The sequence below is a fragment of the Micromys minutus genome (genome assembly GCF_963924665.1).
Source record: "Micromys minutus genome assembly, chromosome: 10".
In the NCBI taxonomy this organism is placed as follows: domain Eukaryota; kingdom Metazoa; phylum Chordata; class Mammalia; order Rodentia; family Muridae; genus Micromys; species Micromys minutus.
In genome coordinates this window covers 41,600,033-41,626,841 of record NC_137979.1, presented here as the reverse complement: position 1 = coordinate 41,626,841, position 26,809 = coordinate 41,600,033, and the positions used below count along the sequence as shown (strand labels likewise).

Below are 26,809 nucleotides of genomic sequence, written 5' to 3'. Positions count from 1 at the left end.
GAAGCAGAGGTAAAGCAGGGCAGTGTGAGTTATTAACTAACACAGGCTGAGGGATAGTGAGAGAGTAAATGTTGTACATACATACGTTATGTTTATAGAAATCCGGGGCTGAGATACAGCATGGAAGGATAAACAGCCAAGCTGCTGGTATCCTGTTAGCATGTCCTGGCAGGCAGGGACTGGCAGAGTGACGCATGGGCCTGAAATTCTTTCTGGCAATCATGGAGGGTCAAGGGCCTGATATTTGTTTCCAAATGGCAGGAAAGAGGGAACTGAGGAAGGTGGTAATAATGTGGTCATCCCAATAACCACTGGATTTTAGCCCGATGGACAGAGGGTAGGAGGTCCCATAATAGTTTCTCTGAAGGAGCCATGGCAGAGCCAGGCACGTGGCTGCGGAGAGGTTCTGTTCCTCCCTAGGTCCCCGCTGAGTGGAGCCAGCGTGGTGATAGATAGCCAGTGCCCCTCTGCCAGGATGTATCTAGGTGTGGGGCATCTCTGTGCGTCCGCGGAGGCTGTGGGAGAAGGTGTGGATGGTAGAGGGAAGCTCAGTAGTCTCTCCAGCAGAAGGCAGTCACCAGGACTGGCTGGATCAGGACCTGCATTGAGGGAAGATGGGTATTAGGACTCCAATTATCCAGAGGCATCAAAGGGAACCGGGGATGTCCTAGGACAAGCCCTCGGAGAGGACACCCAATCTTCCCCTTCTTTTTTTTGTAAGACAGAGGATCTGATTGCCCCTTCAGAGGTGGTGTCATGGGATAGAGCAGTACCCCCTCTGGAATCTCCAAAGGCAGACAATGGTGGCCTCCCTCCCTGGCTCCCACCTGTTTAGTGGCGGCCGCCTTTCTTGGACCTCTTGGTAGGGGATTTGCAGCTACGGAGGGCATCCGTGTCACGAATACGCTGACCCTTGAACTTGGCTGGTGAGGAGCAGGTGGCATCCGGTCTCGATGTCTTGGCTTCCAACCACCTGCAGAAACAAAGAGTTGCTGGGCTTGGAGAAGCTGGGTGGGAAGGCTTGGGAAAGGGACAGTGACCAGGATGGATAATGGCTCTAGAAAAATCTGGAGTCGTCATCTTCATTTGACAAATGAGAGAATGGAGCCACTCAGTACCTGACCTGCTAGGTAGCGGACTAGGATGTATGTCCAGGATGTTCTACTTCAGGACCACCGTGTGGAGGACAAACTGGGGGCTATATGGAGGAACAGTCTCACCGCCGAAGGCCACGGAGCTGGCAGGTGCATTTCCACGGGTTGTTGGTGAGAGTGAGGGTCTCCAGGTTGTCAAAGGGGAAGGAGGAGGGCAATTGGTTCAGGCGGTTGTTCTCCAGATGGACATGTTTCAGTGTGGTCACACCCCCGAAGGCAGCGTCTGAGAACTAGGAGGTAAGAGAGGCAGAAGTGAGCACCTCAATCCCAGTCTCCAGACTCCTGGCTCTCTTCTCAGAGGACCGGGGTCTTTCCCTGGACACAAGCACTGGCCTGTTGAGGAGCCGCAAATTTCCAAGCAGAATGACAGAGTTGTCTGAATGACATAATCCACAGCACCTCTTTTGAGAGGGAAGGGGTCCTTTCCAATGTGTAAATGGAAAAAGCTCAATCCTTTGGCCAGGGTCACCTAGCTAGTAAACAGTAGCTGCAGACCACACGCTGTCCCCCACCTCCTAGGCAGCACCCTCCCTGCACAAACACTGGGTCTGGGAAGCAGCCAGAGCTTGGCTCTGAGTGCCCAGACGGGCACACAGTGAACCTGGCCAGTGTTTGGTGGGATGGGTGGTGGACCCAGGCTCCCCACATCCCCAGGGTCCTCGGATTTCCTCCAGCACGGTCCTCATTGCTCTTCTGTCCTCTGTAGATGCTATTTGTGGGGACTTGGGCCAGAATGGATGGCTCCAGAGGAAATGTATTAGTACCCTCATCTAAGCCCTCGTACCATTTTCTCTCTGGCCCCCTCATTCTAAATCAGCCTTCTATGCTGTTCTACTGCACACAGTTTTGGCACCAGGGTGGTCTACTTTCAGCTGGGGTGAGGCCAGGCTAAGGAATATCCACCCAGAAGGCTCCATCTACCCAGACAAAGGTTGGCCTCTGCCCAGGTTAGTGTATGCCCTCAGCTCCATATTTGTGACCTCTTGGGATGTGACGCTTCCTACAAACAAAACTGTGCTCTACCTTGTTTTGGTCTCTGCCCAAACCTTCTGGCTGAAACTGTACCAGGGTCATTTTCTAGTTACCAGAAAAGGATTCTGCTTCTATACAGCCCCCACCAGGCTAGACTGAGCACCCCAGGGGAGGAAGGACTGAGGAGTCAGGGATCTGCTGACTGGGGAAAGCAAGAGTCAACAAACTGTCTGGGGGACAATGAGACAGTCAGTCTGTGCTCTGAGGAGACACTTGGGGGCTTGTGCCAAGGATCATATGAGTTCATTCACGGGCTGCATAAGCACCAAGCCAGCAACTTGGTGAAGCCTTTGGTGTCCGTGGTTTAGTTTCCCTACTCATAAAACAGTGTGTTTGGACCCACAGAGGGAACGGGGCTTCCGTCAGGGTCTCTGAGGGTGTGGAAGAATTCTCCTTAAGGTACATGCTCCCCAACTCATCCTCTAGCCCTCATTTTACCTTAGCACCACAGCGCTCACTGGGAACAGGGTCTCTTTGTGTTCTCTCAGCTTCTGGAAGGTGCCTCAATAGACAAACCTTCCTTTATGGGATGGCAGGCTTACTGGGAGACTGGGGAAACGGCAAAGGAGGGGTGGAAAGCCCAACAGGAAGAGGTGTCTGCTGTTCACCGTGGGGTTTGGGGTAGATGCCTCTCTGGAGGCCATTTGTGGGACCAGAACAGTCCCATCTCTTATAAGGAGTCCCAAGAGAGAATTGCTGAGAAGCAGCGTAACCAGGTGAGGGTGAGAGGGATTGGGAGGGGGTGTGTCAGAACAGAGAAAGGTGGCAAGGCCCCTTGTTTTGGAGGGTAATCTGAGGGGCGAGGAGTCCAGGAGGAGGGCATGCTGTCCCCATGTACTAGGGTGGCATCCCAGGAGAAGCTAAAACTGTAGCCCGGGAACTCACCTTCTCCAGGTTGGTGTTATCCAGCCAGAGGGTCTCCAGGTATCTGCCGAAGGACTGGAAGGCATTGTCTGGGATGCTCTTCAGAGGGTTGTGGGACAGCTTCAGCTCCTCCACCACCCGAAGTTTGCTCAGGGCAGCGGAGGGGTAGCTCGACAGCTGGTTCTTGTCCAGGTGGAACTTGGCTAGGTTCTCCACATCATCCAGGGAACCAGGCTGCAGGGAACTGAGGGCATTTTCGGACAGGTAGAGCCAGCGCAGGTCCTTGGCACCCTGGAAGGCTCCAGGTCGAAGCTCTCGGATTTTATTGTTGTTAAGCTGCAAGATGAAGAGGTTGACCAGAGGGGAGAGCAGTCCCCGGGGCAGTTCCGACACCTTGTTGTGGTCTAGGTAGAGGTAAGTGAGTTCAGTCAGGTCGTCGAAGGCTCCAGCTCGCAACACCCGTATGTCATTGTGGGACAGGTACAGGTAGATGAGCTGCTTCAGGCCTCGAAAGGCACCAGCGGCCACCTCGCGGATGTTACAGTGCTGCAGGTGCAGTGAGACCAGGTTCGGCATGGTCCGGAACGAGTTGGCAGCCAGCACCGGGAAGTTGTTGCGCTGGAGGTTGAGCAGTTTAGTCGTCTCTGATACCTTAGGGATCTTCTGCAGCCCCACCTTGTCGCAGATAACATGCTGCAGATCACCGTGGCAGTGACAGTTTTGGGGGCAGGCGGCCAGCGCAGGCAGGAGGATAGCTAGGAAGACCAGACTGAATAAGAGCACTCGGGCCATGATCGTGACGCCTTGAGCCGGGGCTGGGGGCTAAGTCCTCCCGGGTCTCACGGCCCATTTATAGGGCAGCCTTGACCGCAGTTGGCAGCAGAGCCAGCTACTACGTGGAGCATCGAAGCCACTGATTTAACCCCCTCCCGCCCAGAGATGCGCCCCTGTCCTTGATGGCTGGGGGCTCTTTTCACAGCAGGCGACCGTGTGTAGGATTGAGGACCCTTCTCCTGAATCCCCCAACCCCTTCATTCCTGTTTGCAAATGTTCTGCACCTTTCCCTACCGTCCTGTATCTGGACCAACACCTCGAGGTGGGGGGGCGGTGATAGGTGTGTCGAGGGGCCTCTAAATTTCCACTGGGCAGAGGGAGGTGTTCCCAGAACTTATTTATTTGCTCAAGTTTGAGTCTCTACGTCCCCCTCCCCCATACACCCTTGGCAAATTGGTCACCCTGGACTCCTGGAGGGAGGAAGTGGGGCCCGACGGCCGGATGCGTCTCACCGCGGTCGGCCAGCTGGCGGCGCTTTAATGGGGCTGTTGTGCCGCGCAGGCGGAGCGTGAGAGACGCTGTGGGTTGGGCTCCTGCTTTGGGCTAAACCTTCCTCAGTTCATCCCCCGGAGGTGGGGGAGCTGGTTGATGATGCTAGCTGACAGGGATGCGTTTTCCTCTGCCCCTTCTCCGAGCCCGAGCCCGTGGCACCAAGCCTTTCCTAGCTTCTGCTTGTGGGCTTGTCCATGACCCCTCTCTTAGTTCTGGGCTCCCTATTCTGCCCTTTGCACCCTCATTCCCTTTTCTAGGGCTGAAAGCTACACAGAAATGTGGGAACTGGTGTGTGTGGGGAGTGAACCACAGGACTGGCAACACACCTGGAGACCACAGGCATGGTTGCAGTCTTCTTAATCTCCACCAAATATCCTCATCTCCGGATCCTCCCCTCACCAGTGGTTAGGACCCACCCCTAAGGGGAGGGGGGGTCTCAGAGTGGCGGCCTAGTGGCGCCAATGTGTACTTGGCAGAGGACAGAGCTAGGCAATGACTCCAGGACTGTGTGAGCTAGTGGGAGGTGGGGTGCTGGCTACAGGCGACCAACCCTGGCTAGCCAGATGTTAGGTTGTGGCAGCCCCGCCCGAGTGGATCAGGCTCACTTGCCAGCCACCGTGTCTGTAGGCCTGTGGAGAAGGGAGGGTGAGCAGGCAGGTTACAGCTTTGGCCCAGGGTGAGCTCTGGGTTGTTTGGCAAGGGATGCTGTCTGTTTTGGGGAGGTGGTAGAGGAACCATACCTCAACTATGCCAGAACCACACCATCTGATGGTGTGCAGGAACGGAGGCCACCAACAGAGACCTGGTAGAGGACAAGATAGCTAGACCTTCTCATGAAACCCAGTACATAGCTGCGGGGTTTGGTCTCCAAGCCACACTTCCCTAAGCCCCTCTTACTCTTTTCCTCTAGAATGGGGTGTGTGCAGGTCATTCAGGCCTAGAATATTCTCTGATGGTATTTAGGCTGGCTGCTAGTTTTTCTGTTGCACACGATGTTCTAACCACTGGAGGTTGCAGGTAGGTGTGTGTGTGTGTGTGTGTGTGTGTGTGTGCACACGCATGCCACAAGCCTTTTAAATTTGTGCTCTGGCTATATTTTTGTTTTGATGAAATTAAATGCACAGGAAAGTCTCCAGAGCTTGTGGGGTACCCACCCTAAGGCCAGGCACTTGTCCCAGGTTGGAGGGGAGTGGTGTCTGTGTCTGTACCATTCGCAGCTCGATCACAAGCCAGGCTGCCTTTCTCATTAAGTTTATGGGGCCTTTGGCTAGGAAGAAAGGGACAGAGGCTATTGTGGCCTGAAATCAAGAAGGTAGGACCAAAGCATCCTGGAGACAGAGAGAACTATGGGTACAGGTGATGCCAAAGCCACAGGCATCATAGGGGAGTGTCAGAACCCTGCGCATGAGAGATTAGCTTTTATTCTTTATTTTGTTTCAGACCCCCCCCCACCTCCCACAGAGAGCAGCACTTCTGGCTTCTGACCTCTGGCTCTTGTCCCCTCCCTTGCCCCAGTTCTCACCATCCAGCTACCTAGGGTAGGTCACCCCAGCCCTCCTCTGTTCCTCATATCCCTTCAAGCCATCTTTTTGGCCCCTCTAGGTTGTTTATGGAACCACAGAGAACAGCCCTGTGACCTTCATGAACTTTCCCGAGGACACCCTGGAGCAGAAGGCTGGAACTGTGGGCAGAATCATGCCTCACACGGAGGTGAGCCCCTGACAGGTACCCTCGAAGCTCACCTCCCACCACTTGAGGATAGTTAGAGCTTTCTATCGGACATCCAAACAGCTCACTCAAATATGGAGGGCCCCAGCGATGGGGGCTTGATGGACCTGGCCCGGCCCTGTGGGCTGAAGCAGGAAGAGCTGGAGGGAGAGCTGGGACAGCAGCCCTGAGCAGCTGCCAGCCGAACCTCTCCTTAGCCACCCTTCCTGTCTGAGGTGTGTTTTTGCCAAGCCCACTGTCTGTCTTGGGCAGCTAGGCCAGTCTCAAAAAGGAGCCAGAACACAGGGAATTTTTTCCCCTTTAAGTAGCTTTCTTCCCCTAGGTCCCTTTCTCTCTCCTCTTGTCTGAACGTGAGCTCTTCTTTCCCCAAGGTGCGTGTCTCTTGAAGGTCCCTTATACTTCAAAGGCCCCAGAATACTGCTCAGTCTCAGACTCCTAGCTATGACTCCTCTCTGGCTCCAACCACGTAACTTTATTTAGATATGACTGAGTTTCCGTGCCTCTCCGGGGTAACTTGGAGGATGCCCACACACTGGTTCTCCACAGCTTCACGGTCACCCTCTTTGGGATGCACCCTGAGGTTTGTCAGGGAGACATCCTTCTTCCCAACCCCCAAGGGCAGACTTGGGAGACACAGACCCACCTTCTCTTGGCACATTGGCTGTGGTTCTTTGTCTGCTGGGATGTCAGGTTCTCCCCCTCCTGATCCTGTGGTACTACCATGTGGCCATCTTCAGCTTCGTTGCTGCCTTGTGGGAAAAGAGGGGAGACAGTGGCCTTCCCTTCTACATGGTTCATAATTCAGCATCTGGCATGGCACTCCTCAGGCCCCCCTAAAGGCAGCTCACTACCTAGCCCTGTCCTCAGTACCCTGTGTAAAAATACAGCCAGGGCAGGAACTTAAAAGGCACATGGTATCCCTCCGTACACACACCCCCTCACCACGGTTCAGGCCCATTGTGGGTCTCTTCACGGCAATGGATCAATTCTATCCTCTCTTTCCTTTCCCTGGACTGAGATGAGTAGAACCAGCAGTTTCATTTCTTTAGAGGGTAAGGGGAGGAAAGAAAAGGCCCCCCCCCCCCGGCTCCCGACCCCACATCCCCACCCCACCCCCACCTCCAAGGAACCTATCCCCAAAGCAAGAGAGTGGGAGACTCAAGCTGAAAACTGACCTGTCCCAGGCCCAGATCGTGAACTTGGAGACAGGGGAGCTGACCAAGCTGAACATGCCCGGGGAGCTGTACATCCGAGGCTACTGCGTCATGCAGGGTTACTGGGGTGAGCCAGAGAAGACCTTCGAAACGGTCGGACAAGACAAGTGGTATCGGACAGGGTGAGATTCCGAGATGATGTGGACACTGGGTACCAAGTGGGGATGGGGTTCTGAGGCTGAGCTGGAAAAACTCAACTAGGAAGTGAGAGTTCCCAGGATCCCCCTCGACCTAGAGACTTGGTTTCCAAAATTTGTCTAGAGGTGTAGCTAAGTAGTGGATCTAGGTCTTGGCTATTATATGATAACCATAGATTTAATCTCCAGTGCCGGGGCCGGCCAGGGTGGGGCACCTCCAAGGCTCACTGGAGATGTATCTTAGTTTCTGGTGTTCTCGTCTACTGTGCATGAAGTGCTGGGTTAAGGCTTTAGCACCACATAAACTGGCAGAGTGAATGTGCCTGTCACCCTAGCACGTGGTAGAGAGGAACTGTAGGATCAAGTTTAAGGTTATCTTTATCTTTACCTAAATAGTGAGTTGAGAGCTAACCTGAGCTGCTAGAGACCTTGTATTCAATAATGGAAAAACACAGATTGTAGGTCCAGCTTGGTGGGTGGAGCGCTGCTTGTCTAGCATGCACATAGCCCTGGGTTCTATCCCTAGTGTCTCATAGTCCCTGGGGCATGGTGGTGTATGCTTTTGTAATCACAGGGCTTAGGTGGAATTAGGGCATTTGATGTTCAAAGCCACTTTCCAAAGACTGTCTCAAAACAAGCGACAACAACAAAATTTCCCTAAGTCAAAATGTGTGTCATGGGGTGAACCTACTTCTCTCAGAGATAAGACACTAGGACAAGCACATCATTGGCGTCCCCAGAATCTGAGCCAGCTTTCAGTGTGTTGTTTATTAATAAAAGCGCCATAACAAGAGTGGCCAGAGCTCTTAGGAGTCAGCTCTCTGGTCCCCAAATCTCTCTTCTCTTCCTTTCTCCTTCCCACCCCCAGCCCAGAGCTGAGGATGGAACCCAAGGCCTTGTGCCTGGTAGGCAAGTGCTCTTCTACTGAGTCAAGCCCCCGACCCATGCATGCACCCTTCGTTAGATCTGCACATTCTCCGTTTACACCTGCTATGTGCCGTTGTGGTTTCGACTGGACGGGCCAGGAGGAAACAAGATGAGAAAGGGCTTGCTTCTCCTTCCCGTGTGTCTGGTGGAAGGAGACAGAGAACTTCAGACATAAAAAAAAAAAAAAAAAATCAAACGGGGTCATAGGAGAGGAAGTGGCTGTGGTGGAGAGAGAGAGGATTTTCTTAGACCAGGGTCAGAGAAGGCCTCTGGAAACATTTGAGCTGAGACCTAAATGGTTTAAAAAGGAAGCCAGCCATAGAGACGAGCCAACAGGTAAATAGGAAGACAGAGAGGATATGATAGCTGCTCCGCTGACTGTTGTTGTTTTCATTCCTTCAGTAAGCTACAGAGGTGTTTTTGTTCCTGTTGGGACTGTTGGAGTCTAGAGCAGTGGGAGACACATAGTAGATGCTTGATAAACGGTTCTGTGGCTGAGTGAACGAGGCAGCTAGTGGACTAGCCCAGTAAAGCCGAGGTGAACGGCCACTCCTGGGTTTCTCGTTACAGAGACATTGCCTCGATGGATGAACAGGGCTTCTGCAGGATCGTCGGCCGATCGAAGGACATGATCATCCGCGGTGGTGAGAACATCTACCCTGCAGAGCTAGAGGACTTCTTCCACAAGCACCCGCAGGTGCAGGAAGTGCAGGTGAGGCCCTGCGAACCCGGTGACGGTGACGCTCCAGGGTTGGCTGATGAAGGGGGTCGCCTTAGGTCTCTACTGCTTCGATAAAACACGACAAAGCAACCTGGGGAGGAAAGGGTTTCCTTCAGCTCACACTTCCACATCAGTCTGTCATCAAAGGAAGTCAGGGCTGGAATTTAAGGCAGGAACCTGGAAGCAGGAACCTGGAAGCAGGGATGCTGCCTGGCTTGTTCTCCATAGCTCACCCAGCCTGCTTTTTAAAATAACACCCAGGACCACCACCATCCCAGGGATGGCACCACCAACAGTGAGCTATCTCTTCCCACATCAGTCATCAATCAAGAAAATGTAGCATAGGCTTGCCCAAGGGCCAACCTGGTGGAGACATTTTCTCAGTTGAGGTTCTCTCTGTCCCAGATGACTTTAGTGTGGGTCGAGTTGACATTAAAAACTAACCAGGCCAACTTTGATGTGAGATGTCTGTCTCTGACCTCGGATAGGTGGTTGGGGTGAAGGACGATCGGATGGGGGAGGAAATCTGTGCTTGCATTCGGCTGAAGAGCGGAGAGACCACTACAGAAGAGGAGATCAAAGCTTTCTGCAAAGGGAAGGTGGGAGCCCCAGGAACCCTGATTCACTCACCTACTTCCTGCCAGTCATCCTGGGTGGTCTTGGGGGTTGTACTGCCCTGATGGATCTAACTGCCCTGCTAGGGGAGACTCTGACTTTGCCCAGCCTCATGCCTACCCTCTCTGGTCTACAGATTTCCCACTTTAAGATTCCCCGATACGTCGTGTTTGTTGAAGGCTATCCTCTCACCATCTCGGGAAAGGTGTGTAAAGTGGAGCAGACCGGAGAGGGGTTGGTAGTGTGGGGTCATGTGGGGCCGTGCAGGATCGTGCGGGGCTGTGCGGGATCGTGCGGGGTCGTGTGGGGTTGCATGGGGGCCGTGCGGGGTCGTGCGGGGCTGTGCGGGGGGTCGTGAGAGTTCGTGTGGGGGTTGCGTGGGGCTAGGTGCAGAAGGGCAGGTGGTCCCACCTCCCTCAATGAGACAGTGCGCCTGATAACAGGAGGCTCCAGAGGTCACTTCATCCTGATTTGCTCTGGGCCTTCTTGGGTTTAGTACTTGTCCCCCTCCCCCAACTATCCTTCCCAGGCAAACCGAGGATGGTTAGTTAGTTACCATAGCGCCACAGGGCAGACTCTGTCTCACTCCTGACTTTCTTCTAGATCCAGAAATTCAAACTCCGAGAGCAGATGGAACAACATCTAAAACTGTGAAGCAAAGGAGGGTCCTCCCAGAGTTCCCAACCCTCTAATGCGAAGGAGAGCCCTCCCCAGTCCTTCCCAGCCTGTCCAGGCCCTCCTCGGTCCTCCCACACAAAGGAGGGTCCTGAGTCCTCCTCATACCCCTTGTCACGGATCTTTGTGACTTGGCGTAAAGAGTGCTCCCTGTGTGACCAGTGTCTCTGTAGCTCCTGTGGGATAGAGAAGGGAAGAGATGGGAGGGCAGCCAGCTCCTTCAGACCTAATCTCCCAGCGCTCTGCTGCGTGTGAGCTACTTAATTAAGCCCCACTCCGTCCTCTTGAAATTCCAAGCCACCCCCATTTTCTTTCTTTCTTTTTGTTTTGTTCGTTTTTCTTAATGTTTTCCCTTGAGACAGGATCTTGGTTTCCCTTGGTTGCACAGGGTAGATCAGGCTGGTTTTGAACTTCCAGAGTTCTCATTGCTTCTGCCTCTGGAGTGGTGGGATCAGCCTTTTGTTCTCCCTACCACACCTGGTCTTTGTCTGTTTTACTCATTTAATCATTGTTCACATTGAAGTAAGTGTTCAGTTTTGCTTGTTTGTCTTCCAAAGCTGGGGATCTTAAAGCCCCTCATGAATACACTGGCCCACACTCCCGGCTGAATAATTATCAATTTTTTAAAAAAATAACAGTTTTGAGTGCTAGAGAGGGGGGCTCAGTAGTTAAGATGACTGGCTGTTGTTCCAGAAGATCTCAGCACCCATATTTGGCAGCTCCCAACTACCTTTAAGTTCACCCCCAGAGGGCTGATGATCTCTTCTGTCCTCCAAGCCCCCTCCCCCAGCACATGGTATATTCTTACATAGACATATGCAAATAAATAAAAATCAGTCTGTAAAATAACAGCTTATTGGCCTGTAACTCACATCCTATCCATTTTAAAGCACATTTCCTGGAGCATTTAATTTACATATGTGTATAACAAGTACCAAAGCCAACTTTAATTATTGTCACCATTGCTGTCACAGCCAGGTGGTGGTGTCACACACCTTTAATCCCCAGTACTCAGGAGGCAGAAGTGGGAGGATCCCTGAGTTTGAGGCCAGCCTGGTCTACAGAGTAAGTTCAGGACAGCCAGGTCCACACAGAGAAACCCTTTCTTGAAAACCAACAACAAAAATGAACCAACCAACAAAAAATTTGCTATCACCTCTTAAAGAGATGCTGAAGGGGCTGGAGAGATGGATCAGCATTAAGAGCCCTTGTAGAAAACCTGGGCTTGCGTCCCAGCATCCACATTGTGTTTCTTTCTTTTCTTTTCTTTTCTTTTTTTTTTAAAGATTTATTTATTATATGTAACTACATTGTGGCTGTCTTCAGCTACACCAAAAGAGGGCATCAGATCCCATTACAGATGGTTGTGAGCCACCATGTGGTTGCTGGGATTTGAACTCAAGACCTCTGGAAGAGCAGCCAGTGCTCTTAACCGCTGAGCCATCTCTCAAGCCTAAGCCCCACATTGTGTTCCACAACCATCCATACTTTCAGTTCCAGAAGATCCTCCTCCCTCTTCTGGCCTCTGTGGGCCACATGGTGTGTGCACAATGCACACACACACAGGCAAAACACTTGTATATCTTTTTATTTTTTAAATATTTATTTTATATATGTGAGTACACTGTCACTATCTTCAGACACACCAGAAGAGGGCATCAGATCCCATTACAGATGATTGTGAGCCACTATATAGTTGCTGGGAATTGAACTCAGGACCTCTGGATGAACAGTCAGTGCTCTTAACCACTGAGCCATCTCTCCAGCCCACTTTTATACCTTAAACTATTGTTTTGGTTTTGAGACAGGGTTTCTCTGTGTAGCCCTGGCTACTTGGAACTAACTCTGCAGACCAGGCTGGCCTCAGACTCAGAGATCCACCTGCCTCTGCTTCCTGATGACCGGACAAAGGAGTGCACCATCATCAACCAGCCTCATTAAACATTTTTTAAGAGACTGATTTATTTGATGTGTATGGATGCTTCGTCTGCACATATGTTCATGTACTTCATGCATGCCAGGTGCCCTCAGAGGTTAAAAGAAGATGTGAGATCTCCTGGAATGGTTATGAGCTACCATGTATGTGCTGGAAACTGAACTCAGGTCCTCATGCAAGAGCAATAAATACTTTTAACCACTGAAGGGTGGGGAGGAGGAGAGGGAGAGAGAGGACAAGGTATGGAAGCTTATACCTTCAATACTAGCACTTGAGAGGCAGAGGCAGGCAGATCTCTGAATTTGAAGCCAGCTTTGTCTACACAGCAAGTTCCAGGACAGCCAGGGCTACACAGAAAAAAAACCTGTTTCCAAAACCAACCAACCAACAAACAAAACAAAACAAAACAAACAAACAAACAAAAAAACCAAACAGAAAACCCCCCACAAAACAACAACAACAAAACGAACTCTGTGGTCTTGCTGAGTGTGCTGGCATAAAGTTTGTAATTTCACTACTTTGAAGATGGAAGCAAACAAAGTGATGCAAGTTCATGGCTGGCCTAGGCTACATAACGACTGGCAGTTTGGATATGCTTCTGTTAGGAAGTGCACTGTTAGGAAGGTGTGGCCTTGTTAGAGTAGGTGAGGCTTTGCTGAAGGAAGTGTGTCACTGTGGGGGTGTGCACTGAGACCCTCCTCCGAACCACAAGCAAGTCAGCTTTCTCCTGTCTGTCTGCCTTTGAATGAAGATATAGACCTCTCAGCTCCTCTTGCTCCATGCCTGCCTGGACACTGCCTTCTCCCACCTTGATGATAATGGACGGAATCTCTGAACCTGTAAGTCAGCCCCAGTTAAATGTCCTTTATAAGAATTGCCTTGTTTTGTAGTGTCTACTCACAGCAGTAAAGTCCTAACTAAGACCTTGTCTCAAAGAACAATTCAGTGACAAAAAGTCCAAAGCCAACAACGCCAGCAAATGAACCCGTGTATTTGTTACTCTCCATGTTTTTCAACCAATCTACTTTTATTTTCTATAATTTCTGATTAACCAACTTGGGACTTCTCTAAGGAACAGGCCCTGCATTAAAAAAACAAAAAACAAAACAAAACAAAAAAAAAAAAACAGCAATACAAAAGCACTGAGAGATGGCTCAGTGGTTAAGAGCACTGGCTACTCTTCCAGAGGTCTCGAGTTCAATTCCCAGCAACCACATGGTGGCTCACAACCATCTGTAATGGGATCCGATGCCATAAATAAATCTTTAAAAAAAGGACCACCATCTGGAGTTTGGTCTCTCTACTTTGTATTTTTAAAGATTTATCTATTTTATGTGTATGATTGCTCTGTCTGCATGTACACCTGCATGCCAGAAGAGGGCCTGAGATCCCATTGCACATGGTTGTGAACCACCATGTGGTTGCTGGGAATTGAACTGGAGACCTCTGGAAAAGCAGCCGGTGCTCTTAACTGCTGAACCATCTATCTCTTCAGATGGCCCCTAGTTATTGGTTTTAAAGCTGAGTAAATGTAGGGTAACTAAAATCAAGAGAGGCTAGACTGGGATTTGTTTAGGCTTCCCCTCAACTTCAGTTCCCACTTGGAAGAGACGGAAGTGTTCCATCTGCAGCCCGAGAGTGAGCGCCGCACAGAGGGCTGTCCTGGCTGTCCCGTTTGCAGCCCCCCCCCCCCCCCACTCTGTAGCCCTAGCTGCCTTCAGCATCAGCACCTCCTGACTGCAGAAGAGGTGTTACGTTTAAGTTCCTCTTAAGGACAAGGCACCATTCCAGATGCCTTCTCAGCAGCCCCATTAAGTAAACATCAATCCATCTACTTCACAGAGGTGACCCCAAAACACAGGGAGGTCTACTTTCTAGCCCAATGACCTGATGCCACCTGGTGGGGTAAAGAAAATCTCCTCTGCACAGCCTTAATTCTCTTGGACTTGTATTTTATTCCTTGCCATTTCTTTCTCTCTCCCTCGTCTTTTCTGAGACAGAAACCCCTGGCTGACCTCTAATTCTTGGTGATCCTCCTGTCTCAACCCTCCAAATGCTGGTAATACTGTTGTGTGTTCCTGTTCCTGACAAGTTTTGTGGTCTTACTTCTGATGTTGGGCTAACACCAAAGTTACCTAGAGATCCCAGTGAGTTTGAGGCCAGCTCTGGTCTACATAGTGAGTTCTGGACCAGCCAGAGCTCTATGGTGAGACCCTGTTTTAGAAAAACAACACCAGCAAAAATCAAACCAGGGCAGAGACAAGCAGAATGTGGTCATGTGTGAGTTTTGTTTTAGACTCACATAACTGATGTGAGCATTAACTTTTGCTAAATCAATATTAACAATCTTGGTGTCTTAGTTAGGGTTTTACTGATGTGAACAGACACCATGACCAAAGCAATTCTTATAAGGCCAACATTTAGTTGGGGCTGGCTTACAGGTTCAGAGGTTCAGTCCATTATCATCAAGGCAGGAACATGGCAGCATCCAGGCAGGCATGGCACAGGAAGAGCTGAGAGTTCTACATCTTCATCTGAAGGCTGCTATGAGGAGACTGACTTTCAGGCAGCTAGGATGAGTGTCTTACAGCCCACGCCCACTGTGACACACCTACTCCAACAAGGTCACACCTTCTAATAGTGCCATCCCTGGGTCGAGTATATACAAACCAGCACAGTGTCTACTCCTCTGTAGTTCGCACCCCTTTCTGCTTTAAAAGATGCATAAGAAGAGGGCAGAGAGAGGGATCAGTGGGTAAAAGACACTTGTCATCAAGCCTGATGCCCTGACTTTGATCTATGGGACCCTCACAGTAGAGGCAAGGAACTTAATCCCTTGGTTTGTCCTCTGATCTTCACATGAGCACTGTAGTGTGGGTGCCCATACACATGTGCACACGTGTACACACAAACCGATGAGAAAATGCAAAAAAATCCACAAGTAGTGGTAATGGCAAGATGGTAGCTAAGAGCTCTTTTTTTTTTTTTTTTTCTTTTCTTTTTTGGGGTAGCTAAGGGATTTTTGACCCGCCATTTCTCAAGCCAGTTTTCTTCTCCCAACACTCTGTCTCCTGAGCCATTAGATCACTGGCAGCAGATGTAACTCTCTTAGACACAGCTCTCTGAAGCAGGTTTGTTTTGCACTGGTTATGTTATCAACTTGCTTGCCCTTGTGGACAGAGCATTCAGTCGTGTTACATGAAGCATGTGCGTTACTTATAGACAGCAAAGGAGAGGAAGGAGGCCAGGACGCACGGAGGCTGGTGCCCTGGGCTTGGGGGAGCTGCCTGGTGTGGATGGCATCTCTTCTGAGTACCCCACTCCAGCCACAGCTGAAGGACAGGAAAACAGCCCCCCCCTTAGTTGTATGTTCTAGGGCCACATACTATTGGGCTAACACATTGGGGGAAAAAATTCTGTTTCTAGAGGGGACTAGAAGAGAGAGTGCGGGCTGTTCTGACTGGTTCCTCCTGGACGCTGTAGAACTGCTTTAAGATGACCTGTGACTCCAAAGCCCATGCTCTTTCCATTCTGGGGGATAGTGCCTCCGAGGCTCTCACATGTGTCCTGCCTCTCCGGCACACAGGATCTCTGCCACCTCTTCCGTCAGATGCCAGGGACTGGCCTGACTCAGAGACCACAGCTCACTCTCACTGCCAAGCCAATGCCCAGTGGGATTCTTTTCTTTTCTTTTTTCCTCTTTCCCCTCCCTCCCTTCCTTTACAGAAGTATTTATTTTATTTCCTGTGTTTTGCCTGCATTTGTCCGCACACCACGTGCATGCTGGAAGAAGTGGGGAGCTGGAGTTACAGATGGTTGTTAGCCAGTGTGTGTTGGTGCTGGGTCCTCTCTTGACTGCTGCACCATCTCTCCAGCCCCTCTTCCTTTTTTTTTTTTTTTTTTTTTTGAAACATTGTCTCAGGTAGTCAAGGCCTGGATGTTAGGGCTGTACTGTCACACATGGATTTTTTTTTTTTTAAACAAAGTTTGATTTATATTTAAATTTTTAGTTTTTACATGTATAATTCTGTCTGTCTACACCCCTGTACGCCAGAAGAGGGCATCAGATCACTTTATAGATGGTTGTGAGCCACCCTGTGGTTTCTGGGAATTGACCTTTGGAAGAGCAGTCAGTGCTCTTAACTGCCGAGCCGTCTCTCCAGCCTCCGGTTTTACTTTTTTTTTTTTTTCCCCCATCTGTTTATTGGTATTTGTAATTGTATTTGGCAAATATAATTGGGTATTTTTCCTGCATGCATGTCTGTGTACAGCCTTTATGCCACAATTGTTTATTTTGTTATTGTGTCTCTGTGTATTATGTGCCTACATGAGTTTGTTGGGAGCCACCTGTGGAGGCCAAGGGACCACTAAGTGGAGCAAGGTTCTCTCGCTACATATTTGGAAATCCAGGGACCATTCAGCTTTGTAGGACAACGGTCGTGCCTTGCTGAGCCGTCATGTCTTTGCCCACTCTTTTCTTTCTTTGAGACAGGCTCTCACACTGTAGCCCAGGCTGGCTTAGAACTCCCACAATGCTCCTGTCTAACCTCTGGAGTTCTAGTGTTTATTATAGGTGTGAGCCACCGCCCTTGGCTTCCAACGATGTTCTGCTCCTGTAATACCCAGCCCCTGAGCTTCCTTCCCACTGCCTCGCACACTTCTGGAGGCCCACCACCTCACAGTCAGTTAACTGAATTAACTCTTGACTTGGTTAGTGTTCCCCTACCAGTTAGACTGTGATCTGGTTTTAGGCACCTATGTCGGCCTAGATTTCAGAGCCAGTTACACCACAATCTAAGCAACTGACTGAAAGAACTAAGAATTCTTGCATGGGTCAAGAAAGTCGCTCTGGCACAGGTAGCCAAGAGATCATACCACCCTTGGCAAAGGACAGACGAGCTGTGTCCTTGGGAACAAATAGACTGTGAGTGCAACAGTGTCCAGCAGGTGGCGCCGCAGACCCGAGGCCTTGGGCTCTCTAGCCACTCCGGGAGAGGCAATACGAGGTCACGCAGCCCCTCTGACTTCCGCCGTGGCGACTCACGCAGCCCAGCCCGGGGCACACCCTTGCTGGTTGCACAGTTAAGGTCTCGCGTCCCTACTTTTTCTGCCGCCTTGCACGCCATGGGTCCCTCCCGGCTCCGGACCGGTAGGTGGGTGGCAGCGGCCAGGGCGGCCCAGAGGCGCCCCCGTGTGGACAGCCTGGGACAGCCTCCGAGTCCTGAGTCCGTGAGCACGCGCGCAGCGCTTTACGTGCACGTGAGTGGACTGGGGAGAACAGAAGGAGGCGGTGGCCGTGGCTGGCATTTGTTCCACTGATAGTCCATCTGCACTCTATCGGTGCCCCAACATCACATCTGGCATAACATCTGTCCACGTCCTACCCCACCGGAATAAGTATTGGGCTATAGACCTCAAGCCTGGTGCTCACTGCCTGGGTGACCCTTTGGAACCTGTTTTGTCTCACTGAAGTGGGCATAGTAATTTCTTCGACCATCTGCTCATGGGGCACAGAGTGGCTTAGTTGTCGCAGTCACCGTTGACCAACCTCAGAATGGGAGCGGGGGTGTGTGAGATAAACCCTGGAAGTGGCCTGGGCAGCCCAGAGCCCCACCTTGGCTCATTCACGCATCCCCTGTCCCCAGTGGCCTTATTGCGAGAAGCGCTGCAGCTACTGCAACTTCAATAAGTACATCCCCCGCGGCGTGGAGGAGGGGGCCGTGCGGAATTGCCTGGTGACCGAGGCAAGGACGCTGCTGCGGCTCAGCGGGGTGCAGAGGTCGGTACTGGGGACAGTAGACCCGGTCTTGGGAGAGGACACTACAGGAGAAAGTCCTCCGGGGCGTCCCCCGGGTTTTATGTCTCCATCCTCTTCCTCCAGGGTGGAGTCTGTGTTCTTTGGTGGGGGAACCCCGAGTCTGGCCAGTCCCCGCACTGTGGCTGCTGTCCTGGAGGCCGTGGCACAGGAAGTCTACCTGCCTGCAGATTCGGAAGTTACCCTGGAGGCCAACCCCACTTCAGCCCCGGGCCCCAGGCTGGCAGCTTTTGGAGCAGCAGGAGTGAACAGGTTGTCCATTGGTTTGCAGGTGACCTATCTGACCCACCCTACCCCAGTGCCTACCCCAGTGCGTCCAGATCCTAGGGTGGTGTTCAGTCGTTGGGGAAACATTTCTGGGTACCAGGATCTAGTACACAGCAGACCGTGTAGTAACACCTCTCTTACTGTTTGTCTCTTGATACCCATATACTTCCTGAGGCAAGCTTTGGTATTATTATTATCACTACCATCTTTGTTATTTTCAGATAGGGTATCCTGTAGCTCAGGCTAGCCTCAAATTTGAGATGTAGCCAAGGATGACCTTGAGCTCCTGATTCTTCTGCCTTCATGTTAGTACTAGGATTACAGGCATATAAACCATGCCCAGTTTATATGGTAATAGGGATCAAACCCCAAGGCATGTAAGCATTCTACAAAGAGCTATGCCACTAGCTATTATCATTATTATTATTATTATTATAACTTTGAGACAGTAACTCACACGGTAGCTCAGGGTGGTCTCATACAGTAGTAATCTCTCTGCCTCAGCCTTCCAACTTATGGAATTATAGGTACAAGGCCCAGATAGTTTAATTAATTAACTAATTATTTTTTAAAGATTTATTTATTTATTATATATAAGTACACTGTAGCTGTCTTCAGACACCCCAGAAGCAGGCATCGGATCCCATTACAGATGGTTGTGAGCCACCATGTGGTTGCTGGGATTTGAACTCAGGACCTCAGGAAGAGCAGTCAGTGCTCTTAACTGCTGAGCCATCTCTCCAGCCCTAGTTTAATTTTTTATAGTCTAGGCATTTAATGTAGTACATGCCACATGGTAGGTGCTGCATGGGTGTGGATGGGGAGATGGCACAGTGGTTAAAGCGCTTACTGGGCCAGCGCGAACCACACACAGAGATGCTGGCTGGGTAGCAGCCTGCCTGTAATCCAGCACTTAGAGGCACAGATAAACCCTCCCCGCACCTGGCTTAATGCCGGTTAGCCAGACCTAATCATATCAACTGTAGGTTGGACTCAGGTGAGTAAGGTAGCAAAAAATTAAGGAAGATGGGCTGGAGACATGGCTGAGAGGTTAGAGCACTGGCTGTTCTTCCAGAGGACCTGGGTTCAATTCCCAGCAACCACATGGTGGCTCATAACCATCTATAGTGAGATCTGGTGCAGGGATGTATGCAGGCAGAGTACTGTATAATAAGTAATTAATTAACTAAAGAACACCCCCAATATCAACCTTGGGCTTCCTCAAACACACACATACTCCCGCCCTCACACACATGTGAACACATATGCACATAGGCACACTTCACATATACAGACATGAAAGGAAGGACAAACAACAGGACAGGGCTTGTTCTATGATCGAAAACATGGAGCAGGCTGGCAGCCAGACCATGGCATGGTAAAAGCTGCCTCTAGGGGGACTTACAAAGGCTTAGAGTACCAAGGGGAGCCCAGCCTGATGAAATCCTGGAAGCCTTCCTGGAGGAAATGATGTGTGAGTGAGACAGAGCAGGTGTTTACCAGGTAAGCGGGTGTGGGAGGAAAGGGCACAGGATGTGGAAGAACTTTGGGTGTGGGAGAGAAGCTGTGTCATCCCATGTGACTGTAGAGGCTGGAGACACGGCTGCCAACAGGACCAAAGCCTTCGGCTCCTGCGGGAGTCTGGGGTTTCTCCCATTGGAGACTCTGGAGAAATCTCTCTAGGTTGACCTCCGTTGACCTGTGTTGTTTCCCTATGCAGGACTGCCATCCCTCCCACCCCCATTTACCACAGGGTGCTCCCAGTGGAGCTCTCCACCTAGGTTTAGGGGCCTAGAGAAGCCCGAAAGGGGGTGTACCATGTCCAGATGTTCTTGCTCAGAGCACTTCCTTTTTTCTTTTATCTCCCACCCCACTTCCCCCCCTTTTTTTTAAACCCCACACAATAGCCTCCGATCCAACTGTTAGAGAGCATAAGTCATAGACAACCTAAGTACAAAGAGAAAACAGCTCTTGTTCTGAACAAGTATCATCCCCGAGGGGGAGAACCATTCCTGGAGGTACTGTAATACCAGGTCGATTCGTGGAGCGGACGGAGCAAGCTCCTATTCCAACTCTCTGGTTTCCTGGGACAGGGTTTCTCTGTGTAGCCCTGGCTGTGCTGGAACTCACTCTGTAGACCAGGCTGGCCTCAACCTCAGAGATCCATCTGCTTCTACCTGTACTGGGATTAAAGGCCTCATAGGCCTCTATACCCGCTTCTCCTTTTTATGACAACGTCTTACCGTCCACTCTGGCCTGAAACTTGTTATGTAGCTTCAGGCAGCTTTGAACTCCTGATTCTCCTGCCTCCACCTCCCCAGGTAATGGGATTACAGATGTGTACTACCACACCTGGCTCCTACTTATGATGAGGAGATATCAGTTAAAAATAAAGTGAGAGGCCTTTGGGTCTGGATGTGGTGGACACACAATTGTCATCTCACTACTGAGGAGGCTGAAGCATGAGGGTTGCCGTTGCCATGAGTTCGAAACCAGCCTGAGCTCTTTACTGAGGCCCTGTCTCAGAAGGAAGCAAGCCAGCCAGCCCTTCTGGAAACTGGTGGTTATGCTCTGTTGTGAATAGAAAGGGACCCTTACTGAGCTTTTTCGCTTGAGCTAAATGAAAATGTTAAAAGTTAATTTAAAAAGAAGGGTCCTTGAGATGGATTAGTGGATAAAGGGACTTGCTGCCAAGCTTGATGACCTGAGTTCTAGTACCCGTCAGATCTTGCATGTGGAAGGAAAGAGCCAACTCTTCCAACTTAACCTTTGACCTCTATATAATTGCTGTTGTGCACCCTCAATAATTAATATAAATATATTATTAACATAATAAATGCAAAATATGTTTGCCTTTATAATAAATGTTAAATACTTGCTTTTATAATACATATAAGAAAATATTTTGTAATACACGTAATAAAATATGTCTATAACAAATATAAAATTATTAGCAGGGGGAAAAGCCTGTTGGATTTAGAATCACCCACTTCTAAATTTCTGACACTGCAGTGACTTATTATCTCTGAACCGTAGCTTTCTCATCTGTCAGCTGATGGCTGAACATTGTGACACACGTCACTCCTCCCAGCACTCAGCAGGAAGAGGCCGGATACCCCACAAGATTGAGGCCAACCTGGGCTACTTAGTGAGTTCCAGTTTAGTCAGCATGGGAAGACCCTGTCTCAAGAGGAAAGAAACAAAACAAAAGAGAAGGTTTTAAGGGTTAAATGTATCCTTCATTGAGTAGCTCTCTGGGTCTGCCTTGACTAACTCCCATCTGCCTGTTGTGTGTCCCTCACATCTGTGCCCTAAATAAGGTGAGTGTTGCCGCGTCCCTCTGGGACAGCATTTACACCGGCCCCTCTTTCTCCAGTCCCTGGATGATGCGGAGCTGCAGCTGCTGGGCCGGACTCGCTCAGCCAGCGAAGCTTTACAGACGCTGGCGGAGGCCAGGCGCCTTTTCCCTGGGAGGGTGTCGGTCGATTTGATGCTGGGGTTACCGGCACAAAAGGTGGAGCTATGGCTTCAACAGCTTCGGAAACTGTTGCACCTCTGTGACGACCACCTCTCCCTCTACCAGCTGACCCTGGAACGGGGCACCTCACTCTTTGCCCAGGTACAGCAGGGTACCCTTCCGGCCCCTGACCCGGACCTGGCTGCTGAGATGTACCAGGAGGGCAGGGCAGTCCTTCGAGACGCTGGCTTTCGCCAGTATGAGGTCTCCAACTTTGCAAGGAACGTGAGTGCAGGGCTTATGATGGGCGGGGGTGGGGTGGGGTGGGGGGGGGTGGGCTGTGGAGTGGGGTGGTGGTGGTGTTCAGAATTAGAGGGCTGAGATATGTCCGAGGAATTGAGGCCTTTTGTAGAGAAGGGTTCCCTCGGGGTGCTCTGAGACCTGAGGTGGTGGGAAATTCCAACCAGATGCCCAGGACCTAAACAGAAGCCAACATCACCTACTTCTGTGCTGACAATTCCCATCTTCCCCACAGGGGGCGCTCAGCACTCACAACTGGACATACTGGCAGTGTGGTCAGTACCTTGGCATTGGGCCTGGTGAGTGGATCATGAACAACAGAAAACATGATTCAGGAGAAGGACATTCTGGTTGTGTGAACTTGGACTGTTCATTTAGCTACTCAGAGCCTCCATTTCCTCATGCAAAGTACACAAAACCTCTCTGTGGAACAGTGGGATGTGAATTTTCAGGCCTTTGCAGCCTGGTACCATGGTTCTTTCTGAGTCTGTCATAGATGAGAAGCTCCTCGGGGGCTGGTACAACCCAGAATGCTGGACCCTACCTCCAGGACTTCTTACAGGCAGGGCTGGAGCAGGACCTGAGGATTTACATTTATAACAATTGCTTCAGGGACCACCCTTGGAAAAAATCCCTGCTTTTAATCTGGTAATTCACCCCATTAGCTTCTATTCATGTGTGTGTGGTGTGGTGGTTGTTTATTGCTATCCTCAGGAGCCCATGGACAATTTGTGCCCCAGGGAGATGGAGTTCATACCCGGGAAGCACGAATCCAGACACTGGAGCCAGACAACTGGATGAAAGAGGTGATGCTCTTTGGTCACGGCACCCGGAAGCGCGTCCCCCTGGGCAAGCTGGAACTGTGAGTGCCAAGTACACAGGGCTCTTCCCCAGGGTCTCCCGCACCCCGGAAGTGACTGTAGTTTTACATCTTTATTGCCCCATACCCCATGAGTTCTAAGCACACCATTACGTCCCCGTGCTGGGTTGAGAGAATGTGAGGTCTCGTCTCTAAGATCCCGTGGTGATTTTCTTTCAGGCTGGAGGAGGTTTTGGCTATGGGGCTGCGTACTGATGTGGGGGTCACTCACCAGGTAAGGGACTGGGGGTTCTCAGATACTGTTAGCTCCTTCTAAGAGTTAGAGAATCAATCATTTCCGAGACCCTACTCCCTCCATCCTCTAGGTTGGCAACTAGAAGGTAGGCGTGGCCCCCTCAAGTCTGGCAACAGAGGCAGTGGGTGGTGTATGATAGTTAAAGGTTGTGTCTAGTGCTCTATGCTGGGCAGGTGCTCTACCACTGAGCTATTATTCACCATGAAATCCAAATGTGTGTGTGTGTGTGTGGTGTGAGTGTGTGTTTGACTACTTTCTGTATCCAGCTCATTGCTCCCGGCTCTTCTGTTTCTTAGCACTGGCAGCAGTTTGAGCCCCAGCTGACCCTGTGGGACGTGTTTGAAACAAGCAGGGAGGTGGAGGAGCTGCTAGCACAGGGTCTGTTGCTGCTGGACCATGGGTATGTTGGGAGAATTGTGCAGAGGGGGCTTCACAGTCCCTGGGAGTTCTTGACTACAGATGGGCAGGCTGCCATAATGTGTATGCCACCACTAAATGTGCCCCTCTGCTTGTAGCAACAAGAAAGACTGGCAGAGAAGGGTGTGTAGGGTGGGCAGGACGAGTTTAAACAGTAAAGTTGGAGTCACATGCAGGTCTCTTGGTTTTCTAGGGGTCTCCGGTGTTCCTGGGAGGGTCTGGCTGTGCTGGACTCCCTTTTATTGACCCTCCTACCTCAACTCCAAGAGGCCTGGCAGCACAGGACTCCCTCACCTGTGTCAGAAGGATGACCAGCCGTTCCTGTGTCATGGGACAGCACGAGTGGGACTCGGAGGGCTGGGCCGGCTTGGTGGGCATCTGCCTGTAGGTACCATCTCTGCTTTGAGGTGTTATTGCTTGGCTCTGACAACCCCATGGGAATGGATGTTGTCAGCTGGGTGGAAGGCTGTCTCTGTTCTGGGCACCAGTATTCCACACAGCATCTCAGGAATCACAGATCAGCACGTGTTCCCTGACTAGAATGTACTCACTCCCCACTGGCTTTTGTTGGCTTTTTTGGACACCAAATAAGAAAAAAACGTCTATTGTATTTATTAGAGAGAGGCCTCCCTCATTCTAGAGCAAAGCCTTAGGTTAGCCTATATAATTCAGTAGAACTAAATTCCTCCAGATCTCTTAAACAAGAAGTATAAGAATGAGATGTTTACAAAACCATTTGAGGGGCTGGAGAGATGGTTCAGTGGTAAGAGCACTGTTTGCTCTTCTAGAGGACCAGGGTTCAATTCCCAGCAGCCATGTGGCAGCTCACAACCATCTGTAACTCCCACTCCAGGGGATCTGGCACCCTCTTCTGACCTCTGTACCAGACACATATGTGGTACATGGATATTAATCTAGGCAAAACACTCATGCATAAAATAAAAATAGATTAATCTGAAAAAGATTTTTATTCAAGGCCATTTGTCGCACAGAAATACATCCCATACTCTGGGTATGCCTCATTGTTTCCTAAAGGCTGAATTCAGGTTCAAAGTTTTAAAAATTCTTTTAATTTGTATTACTTATTTGGCTTTTCAAGACAGGGTTTCCCTGTGTGACCTTGGCTGTCCTGGAATGTATTCTGTAGACCAGGCTGGTCTAGAACTCACAGAGATCTGCCTGTGAGTGTATGTGTGAGTGTGTGTGAGTGTGTGTGTGTGTATGTGTGTGTGAGTGTGTGTGTGAGTGTATGTGTGTGTGTGTGTGTGTGTGTGTGTGTGTTGAATGTGCACACCATGTGTTCGCCTGTTGGATCCCCTGGAACTGGGGTTGTGGATGGTTGTAAGCCATGATGGGTGCTGGATATTGAACATGGTCCTCTGCCAGATCAAACAAGTGCCCTTAACTGTTGAGCCACCTCCAGCCCCGAGGGTTCGATACTGCACAGCTGCATCAGGGAGCTCATCACCTGTGGTATGATACTGTGAGACCAAATGTCCCATCGCCTGATAATCGTTTGGCCGGTGATTTTAGTGCTTACTAGTGGTTCTTTGCCAAGCCATTTTTAAAGTTTACAATATGTATTTTTAAAGACTTACTTATTTATGTAAACAATTGCTCTATCTGCATGTATACCTGCATGCCAGAAGAGGGCATCAGATCACACTATAGATTGTGGGAGTCATCGTGTGTGGTTGCTGGGAATTGAACTCAGAACCTCTGGAAGAGCAGTCGTGTTCTTAACTGCCGATCCATCTCTCCAACTCAGCCAAGTCATTTCTTAGATTGAGGATTGCAAAGTATTCATTCCTGATTCTATTGTTCCTTCCAAATTAACTATTTTCCATTTCTCCCATAAAAAAGAACTTTCCTCTGTTACTGCTGCAGTGCTAAGAATCAGACCCATGGCCTTGCTCAAGCTAGACAACCTCTTTCTATGATAAAAATCACAAACCTGTAAGTCCTTAACCCTGTAACAGGCTCATTCCACCCCATAGACCTTAGGTTGTCAGACTCCCTGGACATGGGAGGGCTGCCATATGACTACGTCATAACTAGATGTGCCCCTGCTCTTCAAAGTGACAACTCTTCCTGATAATACAAGACCTTGCTTCTCTCCGGCTGCCTGCAGGGGAATCAGAGACAGCCTGATTATGTGAAGCCTTTCCCTTCCACTGAGACCTATAAGAAGGGGTCCCCTGCTCTACCTTGGGGATCCCCAGGCATGTTGTCTATGTGTCTATGGCACTGGGGCCTGAACGTTCATCAGAGTCCACACTGTACTGCTGCATGCTTGCGTGTCTGTGGCATTGACCTTTCTTTTAATAAATCTCTTTCCCCAAAAGACAAACCTACATGTCCCATCCTTGGGCCACTTCCAGGCCTTCATTATTGACTTGGAGATTGTATGTCATGCGTGCACGTGGGTGTGTTTGCATGCTTCTCTGTGTGTGTGGTTTGTTTCATTGTGCTAGGACTGGGACTCGGGACCTCCTGATTGATGTTAAGCAACCCTCTGTCACGGAGCTACATCCAAGCTCCCTAGCGATTTCCTTATCATGACAAATGGTACCACGGTGCCAGAAGTGGCCCAGTAACCCTGCAGATGAGGCACACTGGTTTCTAGTGGGTGATGAAGGGCGGGGAACCCCCCACTACTTAGGAGTAAGCACGTGTATTTCCCATGTGCCAGGGGGTGTGACTGCCAGTCCTTCTTTGACCCTGTGGTAACGTGGTAACTGTTACTTTATTCATGAACTTGTCATCTGGCACCAGTGGTCTGCCAGGCACCACACTGGGCATGAACAGAAGAATAAGACCTGTCTGTGCTCTTAGGGAGCTTGATGCCATGTTGACAGATGTTCAGAGAGATAATAACCGTTGTTGGTTACAGTGTTGCATACAGCTATGGGAGCCTGGAGGGCACTGGATTTTCAGGGGCTGAGAGGAAGCAAGAAGAGGAAATGTGCTTTTGCTAATTCTTGTACCCCCTAGAGCCCTGGTAAACCTAGGCTTAGCTGGTGGGTGGCTAGTGCTGCACAGGGGTGTCCCTGCCCCAGCCTTCCCCTGATCTTGATATTCAAGAATCTAGCACAGGGCTAGGGGAGGG

The 26,809-nt window shown here is 50.3% G+C and overlaps 2 protein-coding genes across 4 annotated transcripts in view; both read left to right on the top strand.

The window, feature by feature from the left end:
• The window catches only part of ACSF2 (acyl-CoA synthetase family member 2), a 38,296-nt gene extending 27,091 nt beyond the window's left edge, over positions 1–11,205 (top strand). The window contains 8 exon segments of the mRNA XM_080922429.1: positions 1,171–1,265; positions 2,042–2,101; positions 5,979–6,086; positions 7,289–7,440; positions 8,953–9,094; positions 9,592–9,702; positions 9,855–9,923; positions 10,322–11,205. Coding sequence (XP_080778555.1) covers positions 1,171–1,265; positions 2,042–2,101; positions 5,979–6,086; positions 7,289–7,440; positions 8,953–9,094; positions 9,592–9,702; positions 9,855–9,923; positions 10,322–10,372 — 788 coding nt within the window. The 3' untranslated portion in view covers positions 10,373–11,205.
• Positions 11,206–17,368: 6,163 nt separating this feature from the next.
• Positions 17,369–25,965, top strand: RSAD1 (radical S-adenosyl methionine domain containing 1). 3 transcript variants are annotated; one of them, XM_080924610.1, is made up of 9 exons: positions 17,369–17,588; positions 17,975–18,108; positions 18,211–18,415; positions 22,031–22,153; positions 22,404–22,467; positions 22,883–23,030; positions 23,208–23,262; positions 23,580–23,683; positions 23,894–25,965. In XM_080924610.1, exons 1-9 carry the CDS (start codon positions 17,454–17,456, stop codon positions 24,009–24,011), a joined length of 1,086 nt encoding a protein of 361 aa, XP_080780736.1. In that variant the 5' UTR covers positions 17,369–17,453; the 3' UTR covers positions 24,012–25,965. The 3 variants fall into 3 exon arrangements, with proteins under 3 accessions (XP_080780736.1, XP_080780734.1, XP_080780735.1); XM_080924608.1 differs by having other exon boundaries at positions 21,788–22,153; XM_080924609.1 differs by having other exon boundaries at positions 21,788–22,153; positions 23,877–25,965.
• Positions 25,966–26,809: the final 844 nt, after the last annotated feature.

What these genes read in the sequence shown, in the direction of transcription:
- RSAD1 (XM_080924608.1), top strand. Translation starts at nt 17,454, where the DNA reads ATGGGTCCCTCCCGGCTCCGGACCGGTAGGTGGGTGGCAGCGGCCAGG. An exon ending in GGTTGTCCATTGGTTTGCAG is followed by an intron (nt 18,416 to 21,787) that starts GTGACCTATCTG and finishes CTCTTTCTCCAG; the next exon opens with TCCCTGGATGATGCGGAGCT. An exon ending in CCCCTGGGCAAGCTGGAACT is followed by an intron (nt 23,031 to 23,207) that starts GTGAGTGCCAAG and finishes ATTTTCTTTCAG; the next exon opens with GCTGGAGGAGGTTTTGGCTA.